Below are 18962 nucleotides of genomic sequence, written 5' to 3'. Positions count from 1 at the left end.
AATTGCTTTATTCGCGGATAATATGTTGTTATTTATTTCAGACCCCCTTGACCTCAGTACCCACTATTGTGTCCGTTATAGTGAGTTTGATTCATTTGCTGGTTATAGGGTAAACTACTTGTTTGGCTGAGATTCTCCTGATAAATGGAGGGGTGTCTGGATTTAACACTCACCCCATGATGTCCCAATTTAAAACAGTTTCATTGGCGTTAAAGTATTTAGGAATTTATATCCCCATTAAACTTCAGCAGTTATACAAGAGGAATGTTACCCCAATCATTTCATCCATGCTGAGATTACTTACGGATTGGCTCGAATTCCCACTGTCTTTATTGGGCAGAGCCGCAGTGATCAAATCTATTATTTTTCCAAAACTATCATATGTACTGCAAATTCTACCGATAAGTCTATCTAAATCAGATCGTGCCCTTGTAGAATCAGCTTTCAAATGTTTTCTTTCAAACAATTTCTTATGCTAAATTAAAACTACCAAACGAGGAGGCGGGCCTAGCAGTCCCTGACCCCGCTGCATACAGCAGAGCAACCCATTTCAGTTACATTACAGACTGGTTCTGGAAACGCTCTATCTTTGTGAATTACTATCTGGAATTAGATAAATTCCATCCATTCTCACCGAGCGCCTTCATGCACTCTCACAAAAAAAGACAATCCCTCTCAATTCCTGCAAAATGTTTTAGGTACTTGTGTAGTATCACGGCTCCCGCGATCGCATGTGATGTAATTTTTCACTGAAATCATGGACATGTGTTAAAATCATGTAAAATGCACCCCAAATGTCATTTTTCACACTGTACCACCCCCACTATCAACGCCAACCCGAAGCGTGGCGAGCGGCGGCGGTACGCGTCCTACGACCTTTTCATACCCTCACTATCCACGTCGGCGTGGAGTTGAGAATAGTGGCGAGCGGACACGGATACCTGTGAAGCCCGCGAGGGGACACGGATACCTGTGAAGCCCGCGAGGGGACACGGATACCTGTGAAGGTACCCGCGTCCGCTCGCCACGCTTCGGCCTCGGTGGCTCGCTGCGCTCGCCACACTTTCTATTCTCAACTCCACGCCGACGTGGATAGTGGGGGTATGAAAAGGTCGTAGGACATGTACCGCCGCCCCTCGCGGGCTCGCTGCGCTCGCCACGCTTCGGGTTGGCGTTGAAAGTGGGGGTGATACAGTGTGAAAAACGACATTTGGGGTGCATTTCACATGTTTGCTACTAATTTAAATGCATTGGGATGCATTTGTGATCAAAATCGCATGCCATTGCATGGCATGCGATTTTTATCACAGATGCATAAAAACCCCGGTAAAATTGCATCGCATCGCATGCCACTACAAATGGCATGCGATGGGAGCCGTGAAGGTATACAAGTACCATGTTTTATTTTAGAATACATATTCCTCTTGCATACAAATAAAGAGATAGGGCGATGCCCTTCTTCATCTGTTTTTACAACTCTCTGGGGCAATCCTTTATTTATACCGGGGCTACATAACTCAGCCTTTCGTAATTGGAGGGATCAAGGAATATGCCAATACGAGAGGTCTTCGACCCTGAAGGCAGGATGCTTCCTTTTTCTGACCTGAAAGATACATTTGGAATCACCCACAGACAGTTGCTTATATCTGCTTGTATTTTGTATCTGCAAGCGCGACATTTCATCCAAACCATGCCCAAAGCAATGGCTACACCCGATGCCACTGATCATATTAATTCCCAGATTCTGCTTTCACGTACTGGTATGTTTAAATTGCGGTATTATTATGCCGCAGCTAAACAAGCAACCACCTCTAAGTTGTGGAACCGTACATTTCTAGCCTGGCAAAAAGACCTTCCAGACCTGACCGATTTGGAAACCTACTTAAACATAACCGTAAGGCAGGGGTTCCCAATCTTTTTTGATTCACGGCACCCTAGAGAATCAGACTTTTTTTCACAGCACCCCTAGGTCAATTTTTTTTTAAATTTAGATTGGGTTTATATGCGATTCTTAGTGGCAGTTATGTGGTAAAGGGCAGGATTTGCTTCTGTTGGTACACATTCTATGATTGCCAGCTACCAGCACTGGTTTTGCTCATAAATAATTAACCATTAATGATTAACCATAATTTGAGTTGGTCCTAGACCACCAAGCCGCGGCACCCCTGCATGTGTCCCGAGGCACCCCAGGGAGCCACGGCACACAGTTTGGGAACCACTGCCGTAAGGTGTTTACCTTTGTTCACTCTGCATCCCTACAATAAACACACCTTAAACTCTTACATAGAGCCCATATAACCCAAGCTCAAAGGGCCCATATTGTCACGTAGGAATCTTGGGACTGCCCTAAATGTCACGCACAAAGTACTGATTATTTCCACAACTTTTAGCAGTGTGGGGAAGTAGCGCTTTTTTGGAACAAAATTGTGAACTTTGTGAATAACACATTTGGTATAGCGGTCCAAACACACAAAGTTGGATGGTATAATCAATGTGCTCATCATGAAATTATCATTCTCAAGGGCGTAACTAGATATTTGTAGGCCCATTGCAACCACAATGGTGAAAAAATGTATATAATATGTGCAAGTTTCACTGGGAAGGTGGCCCCTTACAGTTCTGGGGTACATAGTAGCTGCACCCTCACCACCAATGGTAGATACGCCCTTGATCATATGCAAAACCCTGTTACATATTACAAGTTAAGTATCCCTTATCCGAAATGCTCAGGACCACAAGCATTTTAGATAAGAGATTTTTGCGGATTTCAGAGGTTTTTTTCATACTTACCTGGTCCCCTGATGTCCACGGTGTCCCCTGGCATCCACGGCGGCAATCGGAATCCTCTTCAGCAGCATCCCCGGTTCCAAGAATGCATTGAGTGAGTGGGCTGTTGACGTCACCGGCACACCCGTGCAATGCATCCTTGGGACCGGGGATGCCGCTCAAGAGGATTCCAATGGCAACCAGGGGACGAGTTAAGTGGAAAAAACGGTGCGGGGGGGGGGGGGGGGGGGGGTCCGGAATATTTCAGATAAGGGATGTAAGGTTAAGGGATACTCAACCTGTATATTGTTAATCTTTATTTACACATTTTTGAGTTACAACCAATAGCAGAGGTATGATTCTCTGTCCTGGAACAGAGATTTACAATATTGCCATCTGGGAAGGAGACGAGTGGGTCAGCTCTGGGTTCTGGCAGCTGATCAGCAGCTTGCCCAATTTGTCTTCTTTTAGGAACACAACACTTTTTCTCTGAAGTTACACTTCCTCCCCATTCCCTAGAATCTGCCACTTTTCAGCCTCACAGTCTGACCCCGCAGCCACTTCCCTTTCCACGAAACATTGCACCTCGTGTAACCCACAAATGTAGGCCCGTTAGGGCATGCTGTATCACATGACAGGGACTGCACTACTGGACTTTTTCTTACATGCTCTGTAAATAGAAATTAATAAGAGTTTGTCCATATCTGCCAGTGTCCAGCCACTGCCTTCATGGTTGAATGTCGCAGTGACCAACAACTGAAAGAGATTTGCAGGGAAAACAATCAGGAGACAGACATATGTTTGCATATACATACTACAAAGGCAGATACTGGTCATATCATCCTGCATGTAGTGCTACATTTACTGAGGGTGACATGCAGTGTGAGCAGTCCCTGTGGTGCTTGTGTAGTTTCACGGCGGCACCTTACACTACGCTGTCAGCGTAGCCCAATGGCAGCCTAATGTAGCCAGCGTAGTGTCCCAGCGGCAGCCCTGTATAGTCAACATAGTGTCCCCGCCAGGCAACGTAGTCACCATAATGTCTCTGGCAAGCCTAGTGAGCGCCTCTCACACAGCGCCGGTAACTGCCAGATCCCCTGCGCTGGCGGACGCCGGCAGAGAGGCAATCATGCGGGCGCTGGCAGAGAGGCACGCCATCTGCCTGAGACGCACAAGCGTCTCGTCTCAGTAATTCTTGCGGCAGGATATGGCAACCCTGCCCGTGTCCGCTTCAGGGAGACGGACAGGGTTAGGGGTTCGGTAGCGCGTGCGTCTCGTGCACAAAGGGGTGTGTGGTGTGCAAATGTACAATAAAGGCCGCATTTGCAAGTGATCCATGTTACATACTGGCAAATACCTCCATTTCAAACCCCCACTATCCACGCCAGCCCGAAGCGTGGCGAATGCAGCGAGCCCCACGTCCTCCCGACCTGTTCATACCCCCACTATCCACGTCGGTGTGGCGTTGATTTTATAAATTGTGGCAAGCCCGAAGAGTGGCGAGCGGATGCGGAATACACGCCAAGTAATACGCGTTCACACATTTACACCTGTCATGTCAGGCAGGTTAAAAATGGTCAATAGTTCCCACACAATGTAATAAGTGCTGACACAACGCTGACTGACTACGCTAACAGCGCAACTCTGACTGACTACACTAACAGCGTAACGCTGACTAACTACGCTAACTGTGTAACGCTGACTGACTACGCTAACTGCGTAAGCTCTGGTTAGGTGTGAACTTACACACAGTCCCAGACACAAGCTGACTACGCTGAGCACGCTGGCCGCGGGAACACTACGCTGATTCTGACAGGGACACTACGCTGACTATGTAACTGCCGCCGTGAAACTACACAAGTACCGTCCCTGTTATATGGAATATCTGCTTCCAGAAGATTCTGTCATCCAATCAGCTTATTTATGTTGTTAGCCTAAAATACAAATGTATCCAGTGCACATACAGATAACTAAACATCCTAGCATCTGAAGTGTGACCTTAAACTTACTTATCTAAACCTAAAATAAAAGTACAGGGTTTTGTAGCTTGCGCTCACTGTTACTGTATATACTTTGTATGGGGGCTGCTGGTTACGTGTGAGGAGACCTGCCTCACAGAGAAACAATGTAAAAAAAGGGGGTTTGTAACCTGCGCTCACAAAGGTTTGTATATATGAGATAGTGTGTGTTAAATGCACAGTGGTGGCAAGAGACAGTGTTTAACAGAGTTAATACCTTGAGAGTTTTCTAGGTATAAAACTTAAACTTTTTATTCTCCAAGTCCAGGATGGCGGTAATTGGTAGGTATGGTGGGGTCATGGTAGGGAAGGTCAGGCTCGGTCGGCCTGTGTCTCTCAGGGTAGATGGGGCTGCTGTGGCATGTGGTGGGGTGAGGCGGGTGAGGCAGGTGAGGCACAGCCTTTCCTGTCATACTATTGTATATGCTGCAGTTTTGAGTTTCTAAAGTATGTAAAAAATACAAAGAATATATATAAAAAAAACTTATTTTTATTATTCTAATAATTTTATAGTCAAAACTCAGGAGTAAAAAGTCTATGGCAGGTGAGGCAGTGTCTCACCTGGCTACCTTTTTTGCACATCCCTTATTAAAACTCAGTGAATATCCAGCAGTATATACTGCTGCGCATGTGTATAATGCCGGCATGTACCCCATGGCTCATGTCCCTGGCGGATGGGTGAACAAAGGGGGGAAACACAAGAAGGAGGGTCACAGCATGAGTTGGAATCAGGCAGGTAAAGTGGAGCGGGAGGCTGGCGTCCCATCCACCCCGCTGTACACTATTACCTGTCTTCCAGGTCCCCCGCTGTCCTCGCTGCTGCTCTGTGTTGTGGAAGTGCGGTCTTGCTTCCGGGTCCTACCACGGCGCCTCCGGGCTTTGATGTGGCCGTAAAGTGAGCGGTATCGCGAGATCCCGCTCACCTGCGACCTCAACCTCCGCCAGTATGCTTCTCCAACGCGTGTCGGCCGTCCTTAGCCTTTTTCCCTGAAGAAGGCTTAGGACAACCGACACGCGTTGGAGAAGCATACTGATCTTTTCACACAAGTCTCCTCCCAGGAACGGAGAGTCCAGCGCACGGTGCCCGGTGGAGGTCGCGGGTGAGCGGGATCTTGCGATACCTCTCACTTTACGGCCACACCAAAGCCCGGAGGGCCGTGGTAGGACCCGGAAGCAAGACCACACTTCCACAACACAGAGCAGTAGCGAGGGCAGCGAGGGACCTGGAAGACAGGTAAGAGTGTACCGCGGGGTGGAAGGGACGACAGCCTCCCGCGCCACTTTACCTGCCCGATTCTGACTCAGACTGTGACTCTACCTGCTGACCCCCCCTTCTAGTGTTTCCCCCCTTTGATTCACCCATCTGCCACATCCCATCCATCTACCCTGAGAGACCGAGCCTGACCTTCCCTACCCTGACCCAGGGCCGGTGCAAGGCACCGGAGGCGCCCCAGGCGAGTCGGGCTGGGGGCGCCCCGGTGCCGGGGGGGGGGGGGGGGGTGGGGGGTGGGTGTGTGGGTGGTGTGTGTGAGGTGTGGGGTGGTACCTGTCCTACCGGCGCTGTCTATTTCAATCTGGCGGCGGAGGCAGCGGGGGTCCCTGCAGTCTATTAAAAATCACGAGCGCTATCCGCCGGGCTATGCGGAAGCGCTTCTAGTGTGAAAACTCTGGCAGCACGCTGTTTGGCTGAGATCAGCGTGCGCCGTGCTGCCAGAGTTTTCACACTAGAAGCGCTTCCGCATAGCCCGGCGGATAGCGCTCGTGATTTTTAATAGACTGCAGGGACCCCCGCTGCCTCCGCCGCCAGATTGAAATAGACAGCGCCGGTAGGACAGGTACCCGGGCGGCATTTTCCGCCCTCCAGTGGCCGGCGCCCTAGGCAAATGCCTAGGTTTGCCTAGTGGTGGCGCCGGCCCTGCCCTGACCCCACCATACCTACCAATTACCCCCATCCTGGACTTGGTAACAATTATTATCATTTTATTTATAAGGCGCCACAAGTGTTTTGCAGCACTGTACAAAGGAACAGTACAGGGAGACAAAACAGTATTACATTGAATAAATAATAAAAATAGAGTACAGGTGAAGAGCGCCACAGTTCAAAACACATTACAGCTTAAATATAAGTAGTGAGGACTCAATCAACATACTTCCAGAGGCTCGTGGCCAATGATGGAGATGAGTATGCGGACAAAGATGGTTACTGAGTGTTTGAATATGGGAGAGCTGAGAGTGAAATGTGAAGAGAAGTGGGCTTTGACAACAGGAGGGAAGAGAGCCCTGCTCTGATGAGCTTACAAACTAGTATATACAAACCTTTGTGAGCGCAGGTTACAAACCCCCTTGTTAAACCTAAAATAAAGACTCGGAGACTTAGGAGGTTATTCTAGTTCACTCTTTCTGACAAAATCCTTCTTAGATGGACAAAACCATGTGCACTGCAGGGGGGCAGATGTAACATGTGCAGAGAGAATTAGATTTGGGTGAGTTATTTTGTTTCTGTGCAGGGTAAATACTGGCTGCTTTATTTTTACACTGCAATATAGATTTCACTTTGAAGTAAAACCCCACCCAAATCTAATTCTCTCAGCACAAGTAACATCTGCCCCACCTGCAGTGCACATGGTTTTGTCCATCTAAGAAGGATTTTGTCAGAAAGAGTGAACTAGAATAATCCCCTTAGTCTTGGCAGAAAGTGTTAGCTGAATTTATTTAAAGCACTTTAATTGTATTATAATTAATTAATAAGTGGTGGCAAGAAAGAACGGCTAATTATCTAATCTCCACCCCACAACTGAAGTAAACAAACATTCACTAACAACAAGCGGTATCCGCTCAACCTTCTACATTGGCTGCTCACCCGTCCAGGTGGTGTCGCTGTCCCCGAGTGGGTGATAGTCAATGAAGGCGAGCGCACCGAAAAACAAACTGTGTGCACAGAATCAGCACTTAATGAAAACCTAATTCAATTAACCTGCAGTTATTTCCTTCCAATCAGCAAACACAATTAAGCACCCACCCACCATTAAGCAAAAAGGGGAGGGAGGGTGGGAAATTTTCAGGAAAAAATTTCCTTATTGGACCGAGTCACATGCTTCCCTAGGTGCACACAGCCTTGGATGTTTAACCCACTACATGCCTATGGCAGTCATTTCGTTATTCTATTTGTTGTATCTGCCCAGATAACATAATTCGATGAAGGTTATTAGCTTCTTTGTAAAATGTAGAAATTGTTACAGCAGATTATTACATTACTGACTTATCTATAGATTTGCAGAACATTCCTCTGTTTCAGGTACCCTGTGACAGATACAGGTGCAGGGTAGCGGTGACCATGTAGTGTAGTTTGTGCAGGGAGCGGGGTGAAGGCCAGCAGAGGTAGTCAGTGTAGAGTGTACTGGGATGGGGCGGGGTTTAGGGTGAGAGAAAGTGTAGTGTGCTGAGAGGGGGTTTAGGGGCAGTACATACCTGTGCACACCAGTCTAGAGAGAAGACCTGGGGTAGAATGCAGTGCTTTGGAAGTTTAGTAATTGTACTAATTAAAATAATTGTAAACTTCTAATTGCTTCATTAATCATAGGGGTTTGCTGCTGCAGTTCCAGAGAAATTCCTGTTAATCTTTCCTAACATATATGGATTTTATGAAAAATTGGTCGTGCTTTGAAAAAAAAACATGAAAAACACCAGTACCCAGTTGAATAGGGGATGCGGTCATCTATTAGAATGAACTTAGGTCTACAGTCATTAGGTCGACCCCACTAGGTCGACTGGCAGGAAGGTCGACCTGACTTAAGGTCGACATGGGCCAAGGTCGACATGACTTAAGGTCGAATTTGCATAAAGGTCGACATGAGGAAGGTCGACTGGTCATAAGGTCGACATGGGTTTTTCACTGTTTTTTGAGCCGACATGTGCCGACAGGCGGTATTTCATGCCCTACCATCCACTAGGGCGTGGTGGGAGAATAAAATAGTGTGCCGAGCGCAGCGAGGCACCGTGCCCGAAGCATTGCGAGCGAAGCGAGCGATGCGAGGGTCCGATTCTCATTGCCAACTGTGTCCATGTCGACTGTGTCGACATTCGGATCAAAAAACAGTGAAAAACCCATGTCGACCTTATGACCAGTCGACCTTTATGCAAATTCAACCTTAAGTCATGTCGACCTTGGCCCATGTCGACCTTAAGTCAGGTCGACCTTCCTGCCAGTCGACCTAGTGGGGTCGACCTAATGACTGTAGACCTAAATGCAGTCTGACGAATGATCCCATTCCTTGAATAGCAAAAATCTTGCACCCACTGTAAAATCATTGTATTTGTTAGATTTGTGCTATACTCTTATTTGAATATTCTTATCAGTGTTATATGCTGAAAACTATAAATGATAGCTAATGTTGCATTGACTTTACATAATGGCATCTGTATTTTTTATTATTTTCTACCATTTTTGACTGCAGATCTCCCACAGGAAGGAAACCTTATTCATCCATCTATTTTTGCCCTTTTTCTAAGCATTGCATTACGCAATAACTTTTGCAGAACTGAGGCAGCAGAGATTCTTTTCTAATTTGTTTTTGCACAATTACATTTAAATGTATTTATTTAGAAAATAATACAATTTTATTGATTGGTTGATTTTTTTTCTTCTACATGATGTCTTTTTTTTATAGCCCGCATGGGTTAATGTTGCTACTACTGCCCATGATAAAGTTTCGCTACAAACATTTCTAATTAAATAAATTGCAGTGTTCAATTAAATACTTTATCATACGACATTTACATATATTTTTTCCCCAAAATATCACATAAAAGGCATACCCCTGCTAGCAGAGCTGTAGATACAACTGAGCATAAAACGCAATGTTTACCACTGTGACTTTTTAGAGGGGACCAATGTGTTTAGCGACAACTGTTCTTGCTAGATACTGTACATTATGGAACAGAATATAATAGTGTTTTCTTTCTTTAAACCCTATGAGTGCTAACATCTGTGAGAGATGTGCAAAATGTATGCTAAAAATGCCAGCGTCACTAATATTTATTATGTCAATTCAAATAAAAAATGTATAAAAATAGATTATATTTTCGGTACTTGTGTATTATCACGGCGCCCAGTATTGCTACGTATGGCACCGTAGGGAAATTGCATTGCATCGAATGGGCCATTTAAGGGTCATGCGATGCAATGCGATTTTTTACTGTAATTTATTCATTGCTCTCTCAGCCCCGGGGCATCGCATCGCATGTCCCGCAAAATCGCATGTGATTTTATAGGTTGTGCGATGCCATGACATTAGATATACCATAATATCATTGTATGACATACAATGATGTTTTAGGCCCCCCACTATCCACGCCACCCCGAAGCATGGCGAGCGCAGCGGAACGTGTCCTCCGACCTGTTCATTCCCCCACTATCCACGTTGCGCTCACCACACTATATAAAATCAACTCCACGCCGACGTGGATAGTAAGGTAATGAAACCGTCGGAGGACGCGTTCCGCTGCGCTCGCCACGCTTTGGAGTGGTGTGGATATTGGGGGGTGGCCCTAAAACATGATTGTATGTCATACAATCATAGTATGGTATAGGTAATGTCATGGCATCGCACACCCTATAAAATAGCATGCGATTGCATGCGATTTTGCGGGAGGTGCGATGCCATGCGATGCGATCCCCCGAGGCTGAGAGAGTAGTGAATAAATGACATAGGAAAATCGCATCACATGTCCCTTAAAATGGCCCATGCGATGCGATGCGATTTCCCTACGCAGAATAGCCCACTAAGCAAATTAACATTTGCTTAGTGGGCGCCGTGATAATACACAAGTACCCTATTTTCTATGTAAGGTAAAATTACAGGTCATTATGATGAAAAAACAGGTTTGGCAATTTTCACACCTATTTTGACAAATTAATTTGGTGATCAAAGGGTTAAGGGCCTAATTCAGTATGGATCATTAACCTGGGAGGTTGCAGTTAACTGCGAGCAGATAGTAGACAGCTGCCATTCAGCAGGGTTCTGATTAAGGGTTCCAGCCGACCTAGGATAATAAAGAAGTGCCCCCCCCATAAATACACTACTTATTTTTTACCTACAGTATGTGCCTATTGCCAGGGGTTACATGCTCGATGCCAAGAATTATTTGCTTTTTTGTCACTATATCCCTCACGTGTGCGCAATACTTACAGTACTCATGCACAGTTGTTTAATAATTGCTAGATTTGCAAATTCTCTTATTATAGATCCATGCTAAATTAGGCCCTAAGTACCTATTTACGTATACATGTGATAGTAGTCTAGAAATCTTTGCCTTTGTTATTGTTGAACAGACAAGTACAAATTGGCTCCCCCTACTGGCACCTTTGGTGGATGGGGGGGGGGGGGTTTGCTGATGTTGCGAATTATGCTAAATTATATCATCATAGCCCACCTCCTGCTGTACAATGCCTGCAATATCGGCACTGTGCTACAGGGGTTATGGCTGTTTCCGCTTGCACGTGGAGTGCTGCATCACCCACTGTGTTTCCACTTGCCCCATGCTGGCTGAAAATATCTGCCAGAAAATCTCATCTCTGTCCGTAAGCTGAATGCACACAGGTGCCCATGAGCAGGCTCACGACATGGATCTGGATAGTTGTTGCCCATAAAGAGGAATCTACCTGCACTTTGTCTCTGTCCATGTCCACAGTGCCAGATTAAGCTTTTGGGGGGGGGCCTGGGTCACTTTAGACAGGGGGGCACCCTCCCACTTGTCATTACTGGCTGCAAACTGCACGGGAGAATATTATACTGTCAAAACACATAGTAAAGGCACTATAAAGTTGGTCAATGTGTAACTGCAGGGGGGGGGGGATTAATTTAAACATATATATATATATATATATATATATATATATATATATTACCACATGAACAGCCTGTGTTTGTCCGTCTGTGCCTTACTCTGTAGGAGACCTCACAGGATCAAAGCTGCCTCTGATTAAAACCCCTCCCATGATGAGGCTGCTGCTGCTGTCCTCCATGGGCCTGAGAAGCATGTGATGAGCTCCACCAAGCAGAGCATCTCCACCATCTCTTGTGCAAAGTCTCATGGGACTTAGTCAACTCCCAGTAATGCACTGCACAAGTGTGCAGTCAGTGTGCCTTGAATCCCGATACACAGCACCATTAATCATTGTGACATTGGCAGATAGGTGACTTTTTTTGAAAAGTACATGCTAAACACAGGGGGCCCAGGGGTACTGACCCCTTGAGCCCCCCCTTATTCCGGCCCTGCATGTGCATGTACATGATAAGGTGCATACGCAGTTTGTGATTGCTTCCTGCAGAGTGCAGTTTGCAGATACCCCAAAGAGCAGTCTGCATTTGCAGTTGTGTCCAACACCATCTGCCCTCCTCAGCTCTCTATACAAGTGTTTTCATTTACCCATTGATATGTTTCTGTTAGTGTTTTCTCTTGAGTGTGACCTTTTCTCTGCAGCTTCATGTGTTAGGACCCAACCCACATCTTACAGTAGACCCCTTAACAGGAAGCGGCTTCTCACCCACCTCACCCAAGTCGAAGAGACCTCCCAGGGATTTCTTCTAAATGCAGAAAATGAATGATCTTAAAAAAACAGCTGTGCAAGTGCAGAATATTTGTATATGGTACTGCTTCAAATGCTTGTTAGCATGCCAGGGTTTTACGCTTTACTCTATAACCTGTCCATGAGTGGCAGCTTATCCTGTAACCTCTGACACCATCGGACGAGAGAAACATTGGCACATTCTGAATGTTTAAGCTGGCCAAAGAAAAATACTTTAAAAATGTTGTTAGATACAGTAGCATTCCTAGTCAGCTTCCAGCAATTATACCTAGTTCCGCACAGTTTATCCCCATCAAATGGTGGTTTATAATTTTTTTGCCGCCACCAGTTAACCCTCAGATGCCCTTCCCTTTACTGTAAAATAGTTGCATAATATAAAATCAATCCACAAAATAAAATGTGTGCTTCCAACTACAGACTAATGGGAACTGATGACATGCAATAAAATGCTGCAGAGTGCTCATTATCCAGCAGGTATTCCCAGCAGGAGTCTGGTTAAGAGAACAAAAATATAGAGGTCATGTTTGGCACAACCCGTGGCAATGCCCATTGTGCAGAGACAGGGGCATGAAGGAATGATCAATAGCCATTATTGTCTCCACCAGATCAGACCCAGTTTTTAAAATGAAGATTTCCCAGGCGGATCACAGTCATCGATGGCCTGCGGATATGAATGGAATCAGGGAAACTGAATTAAGATATATGAGCCAGAGAAGCCAGATTCTCCAGATCCCTAATCTCATCATCAGCTTTTAGGAGTATTTATTTCTGCTCACTTCAGCTGCTTGGCCCCAAAGACCCCATACATGGGGGTAAAAGCCCCCATGTATGAGATGGCTGATTCCCCAATCCGGATGAAACTGTTGATGATCAGCAATCCATTAACTGAAGTCATGGGTTCGACTCTCACAGCGGTCCTAACTATGTGGAGTTTGTATATTCTCCCCGTACTCATACCTCCCAACTTTTTCAATTGAAGAATAGGCCGCGTCCTCGTTTTCGGCCACTACCGCTGAATAGACGCTGTGCGCATGCGCACAGCGTGTATTCTGTCAGATTGGGGGGACTCCCAAATGCCCCCCGCCAAAGGGGGACACTGCCGGCCGTGGGAGGGACGCGGGAACGTCCCCAAAAACCGTGACATTCCCGCGTTTAGCGGGACAGTTGGGAGGTATGCCGTACTTGTGTGGCTTTCCTCAGGGTACTCTGGTTTCCTGCCACAATTCAAAAATATACCGGTAGATTAATTGACTCCCAACAAAATTAACCCTAGAATGTCTGTGTGTGTACATGTGGTAGGGAAAATAGATCGTAAGCTCCACTGGGGCAGGGGCTGATGTGAATGTTCAAATATTTTCTGTAAAGCGCTGCAGAATATGTGTGCGCTATAATAAACTGTTCATAAATAATAAAATAAATAATAATTAGGGAAATGATTCATTAACAAAAATGGTACTTGTTTCCTAGCACGGCCACAACGATTTAGATCGTTGTGGTCGTAAGATAAAAAATCGGATCGATCGCATCGCATGCGATTTGGTCGCATGCGATGCGACCGATCCGACCGACCGATTTTTCACCCGATTTTTTTTTTTTTTTCACCTGATTATTTTCAATTGCCCCCCCAAATGTTAGTAAGTGGGCTAGACCCCACGATAGACGTCAACCCGAAGCGTGGCGAGCGCAGCGAGCCCGCGAGGGGCGGCGGTGCGCGTCCTCCGACCTTTTCATTCCCCTACTATCCACTAGGGCGTGGAGTGAGAATAGAATAGTGTGGCGAGCGCAGCGAGCCACCGAGCCCGAAGCGTGGCGAGCGCAGCGAGCCCCGCGAGGGGACGCGTATAACTTCACAGGTATACGCGTCCCCTCGCGGGGCTCGCTGCGCTCGCCACGCTTCGGGCTCGGTGGCTCGCTGCGCTCGCCACACTATTCTATTCTCACTCCACGCCCTAGTGGATAGTAGGGGAATGAAAAGGTCGGAGGACGCGCACCGCCGCCCCTCGCGGGCTCGCTGCGCTCGCCACGCTTCGGGTTGACGTCTATCGTGGGGTCATGGCGGGCACATAAAAAATGTGAAATGGGTCATATTGGCCCATTTCACCTTTTTTATCATTTTTCCCTATGTGAGATGGACTTAATCAAGTCCATCTCATCTTGTGCCATTATAATGGCACAAGACCGACAAGATCCTCCCGATTTCAATGTTAAAAGTTTTTTTAACATTGAAGTCTATGGAAAAATCGGGTCAATCGGTCGGTCGCATCGCGGCCGATTTTAATTGGTCGCGACCGACCGATTGACCCGATTTCTGTCAATCAAAGGGAAAAAATTGTAAAAAATCGGCCACATCGTGAGGATCGTGTCCCTTAATTAAGAGCCACGATCACTCACGATTGTGGCCGTTCTAGGAAACAAGTACCACAAAAATTCCTGATCTGACAATTTGTTGTAAAATAGGTGTAAGAAACCTAATTGTCTGCTCTAGTGTGGCCAATCCCGGGATCGGGATCGGCGGGATCCCGGGATTTGGCCTAAAAAAGTCCGGGATTTCAATCCTGGGATTGGAGAATCCAATCCCGGGGTTCCCGTAACCTGACCCGGCGTGCGGCCTGCGTAGCGTGACAGTAGAGGTCACGCTGCGCAGGCCACACGTCACCAGTGACCGCCTGCCCGCCTACCCGCCTCTTCTCCGCCGCCCGCCAGCACGCCGGCCTGACTCCGCCCGCCTGCCCGCCTCCCCGCCTCTTCTCCGCCGCCCGCCTGCCTGCCTCCGCCCACCTGCTGTCTTCTATGGAGGTGCACTTGCCGGGAGGCACCGTGCACCTCCAAACCCACTCCCGGCCGCCCGCCCGCACCCTAATGTAAGTAGATGTGCGGGTCGGCCGGGGTGGGTCCTATGCTAAAAATGTTTTTTTTTCTGGTGGGGATGCCAATCCCGGGATCCCGGGAATCCCGGGATTGAGCATTTTTCAATCCCGGGATTGAAAAAATGCCCCGGGATTGGCATCCCTTGTCTGCTCCAATCACCGTGTGTATGGGCAACTGTAGAGGCAAAGTGGTGGGGCTGGCTCTGTCTACAGGGGCAGAATAACAACCTCTTTAAATTGATCATTAGTGAGCACATGTGAAGTGGTGTAGTCACTCCTCTAAATGTGACACTATTCTTAAATGATTAGCAAACCAGGTGCATGATCTGCTTGTACCCTAACCCTGAGGTGCAAGTAGAAATCTGTGTTAACCCTTTTAGTGCCAACTGTGTGATCATCAAAATATCCTCTAAAAATTGAAGCATCACTCACAGCGACTGTTCTTTTAGTATAAATAATACAAATACAGCCGAGTCAATTCATTGAAGTTTAGTTAAATATTGAACCCAAAAAAGAGAACAGCCGATGTGAGCAGCGCTGCCATTTTTAACTGATATTTTGAGGATCTCTCATAGCAAAGTTGGCACTCAAAGGGTTAATAATTATTATTATTATTTTTTTTTACAGTTTTCACACCTATTTTGACAAATTACCTTGGCACTCAAAGGGTTAAAAGCACCCTCTGAAAAGATTGTAGGTTTGGGAGAAATCCTGTCTGCAAGGATAGAATTCCTTAGGTGAGGAGATGCATGAGAGAAATCTTGGAGGCAGGAATGGAAGTAAGGAGGGAAGGAAAGGCATAAGTCAAGGGAAAAGCAGAGAGTTTGAGCTGGAGTATATTTCAAGACACTTAAACAGTCATCCGATTAATATGGGTGTCACTTGGATTCCAGAGAATGAGAGTGGGTAAGTTGGTGAAAAGGGAGCGGCAAAGCCAGGAGGTAATGTTTTTGATGAATTAGGATGCAGATCCAGGGTGCTTAAAGCAGACAGAGAGAAATATTGCAGAGGAAGGATGTTTATAGGTGAAGGAGAGGGAGGGTTCAGGGGGATGACAAAGTACAGCCAATCAGGATGCAGACTCCACTGTCCTGGCAGTCGCCATAGTAAGGAATATGGGTGAAAGAACAAGTGGGGTATAGATACTGACGTATCTGAAAGGGCGCCTGTATGGGTTTGTTTTGCCAAGCTGCAACAAGGGTGTCACACCCTTAAAGATAAACAAATTGCAAAAGGATAGTTGCGCTACACACTAGATAGAGGTATGCAATTTAAAAATACATTTATTTTACAACAGTACATTTAAAAGGTGTATTGGGTGGCTTCAAAAAGCCATTTATAAAAATAATAGATAAGAAAAAATTGATAAGAAAAAATTGATAAGAAAAAATTGATTAGAAAAAATTGATTTGAAAAAATTGCTGCAGTTATTAGTGCACGTATTAATGAGATTTTTTAGAAAAGTCACCTTACATTCAGGTGTGTCCTGTTCCATTTTGGGCCCAAAATGTGTTGTAAGTCCTAATATCGAGTCGGTGTCAGGAGTGGGTAATGGTCCTCCACTGTGCTTCTTCCAATTGGGTAAAGATGGCTTTTCCCCACAGGGATGGATAGCCTGAGCAAGGACTTGTTGGATCTTGCTTGTGGCAAATTAGAGAGGTGGCGTTCCTCCACAATAAAGGACTGTGCCTGTATGGTGATCCTGTAGTCCAAGGTTGCACAGATGGGACTTGTTGATTTATACCTACTTAGACATATTCTGATTTCAACTAAGGCAGCCATAGGCCAGTATTGGAAATCTCCAGTAATACCTTCAATCTCACATATTGCTAATAATGTCCATAAACATTCCTTGTTTGAGACAACCAACGTTAAATATTCATCCTCTGCTTTGTCGATCCATATCAAATGGCTCAAGTGGAGCGAATACAGAGAAGTACGGGGCCTATCACTATTTTACAATAAATCCCCAGCCCTAACGGCCCTTTCTTCACCTCCACATTCCTCGGCTGAATAATCCAATTTTAAGAGTATGCACCCCTTTCAGTGCAGTGTTCTTATTATACCATATCACACATTGAGCCCCCCCCCCCCCCCCCATATTTCCCTATCCTCTCCCTTTCCTCTTTTGTCCGCCCTCTTCTACATTTCTTCCCCCCTTCTCTTCTATAATAAATACTGGTCTTGCTTACTTGATTGAGATATAGCAAAATACTTTACAGATTATACTCGGTTGTTGAATGTTTTGCCTTTTAATTACCTGTTCCTGTGCATTACGATTTATGGCAGAAATGTGCCTCCTCATATTGTGTTCATGTGCAAGACTTAATAAAAATGTATTATTAAAAAAAAAAAATATATATATATATATATATATGCCGGTAAATTAATTAGCTACTGACTGAATTGAAACTATGGTGCTTATGGCACATAGCTGTGACTGCACCTACTGTATATTCCTTGTACAGTGATGCATAATATGTTGATGCTTCCTAAATTAAGGCAGTGCCGTAACTGGGGGGGGGGGGGCTTGGGGGTCACGCCGACCGGGCGCTGCATTGGGGGGGGGGGCACTGTCAGGCCGGGCAGCGGGGGTCTGGGGACGGGCAGCGGGGGTCCGGGAATGGGCAGCAGGGGTCTGGGGACGGGTGTAGCGGCAGCTGGAAGCAAGCTACGCTATTTGCCCTGCAGGAAGCAGATTTTGAAAAGACTTGCCTGAGGCTGATTGGCTGAATTCTCTCAGCAAATCAGCGTCCGGCAAGTCTTTTCAAAATCAGCAGCGCTTCCCGCCGCCAGGCAAATAGCTTAGCTTACTACAAGTGAAAGCCGCCGTGGCACTGCCCGTCCCCAGACCCCGCTGCACGTCCCCCCGCTGCCCAGACTGGAACCCTCGCTGCCCGAACCGGAACCCGCTGCCCTTCCCCGGACCCCGCTGCACAACAGAGGTAAAAAGAAAACTAAGTAAAATTAAACATTTCTATTCAACATAATACACAACTAGCTCCTCACACAATGGTTGTTGAAATAAAGTTACAAGTAATTCTATTGCCATGTATAGACCACAAATAGTCCAACTTGTCCAATATTTTCACTGTTCTACTTTGCTCACTAGGATTCAGCATTTTAAAAAATGCATCAAGTTCATTCACGAATGTCGCCTGCGACGTGGAGGCTGCCTGGTGCATTGGTGAGTACCCCTCTAGCAATGCGATTACAAACTAATCCGAAATTAGTCAGGTGCTCACTAAAATGAGGAGATAATAAATACAATGCAGGCAGTTCTATTACCACTGGAAGAAGTGGATCTATTCTGACGGCAAGCTGCATAGACACATCCCTCCCACCTGTGATATACAGGTCAGGAGAACTCCTATGCTACAGGTGTGTGAGGCAGCATGCGTGTGGAACACTTAAACATGTCAGCCTGTACTCTCCCCCACTGTGGTTTATCGAGGACACAATGTTCTAGTGACTACTGGGGAGCTTGTGGTGGCAGGAAGAGGGAGGGGTATATACTGTATATATATGATAGTGAGGTGAGCCAGTAATTCCACCCCTGGTGTAAGCTGTACATATTACCTCACATATGGTGGCAGGAAGAGGGAGAGGTAAACATACTACTATATACATATTATAGTGAGGTGAGCCAGTAACTCCACCCCTGGTGTAAGATGTACATACTGTATTACCTCACGTACGGTTGCTGCACTTATTCCTGATGCT

General features: G+C 46.2%; 1 protein-coding gene across 2 annotated transcripts in view; it reads left to right on the top strand.

Annotated features, from left to right (window-relative positions):
• LOC146045385 (dual specificity protein phosphatase 22-A-like) overlaps positions 1-18962 on the top strand; it is a 69680-nt gene that overhangs the window by 27205 nt on the left and 23513 nt on the right. For both annotated transcript variants that reach the window (XR_014465426.1, XM_083164169.1), the window contains one exon: positions 18352-18426. Coding sequence is in view for 1 of the 2 variants with exons in the window: in XM_083164169.1 (XP_083020295.1) it covers positions 18352-18426 (75 nt within the window). In the remaining variant the exon portion in view is untranslated. The remainder of the gene's footprint in view (positions 1-18351; positions 18427-18962) is intronic.

The sequence above is a fragment of the Crinia signifera genome, chromosome 11, assembly GCF_055691185.1.
Source record: "Crinia signifera chromosome 11, ASM5569118v1, whole genome shotgun sequence".
Taxonomy (NCBI): domain Eukaryota; kingdom Metazoa; phylum Chordata; class Amphibia; order Anura; family Myobatrachidae; genus Crinia; species Crinia signifera.
This window is presented reverse-complemented; position numbering and strand designations above follow the sequence as displayed.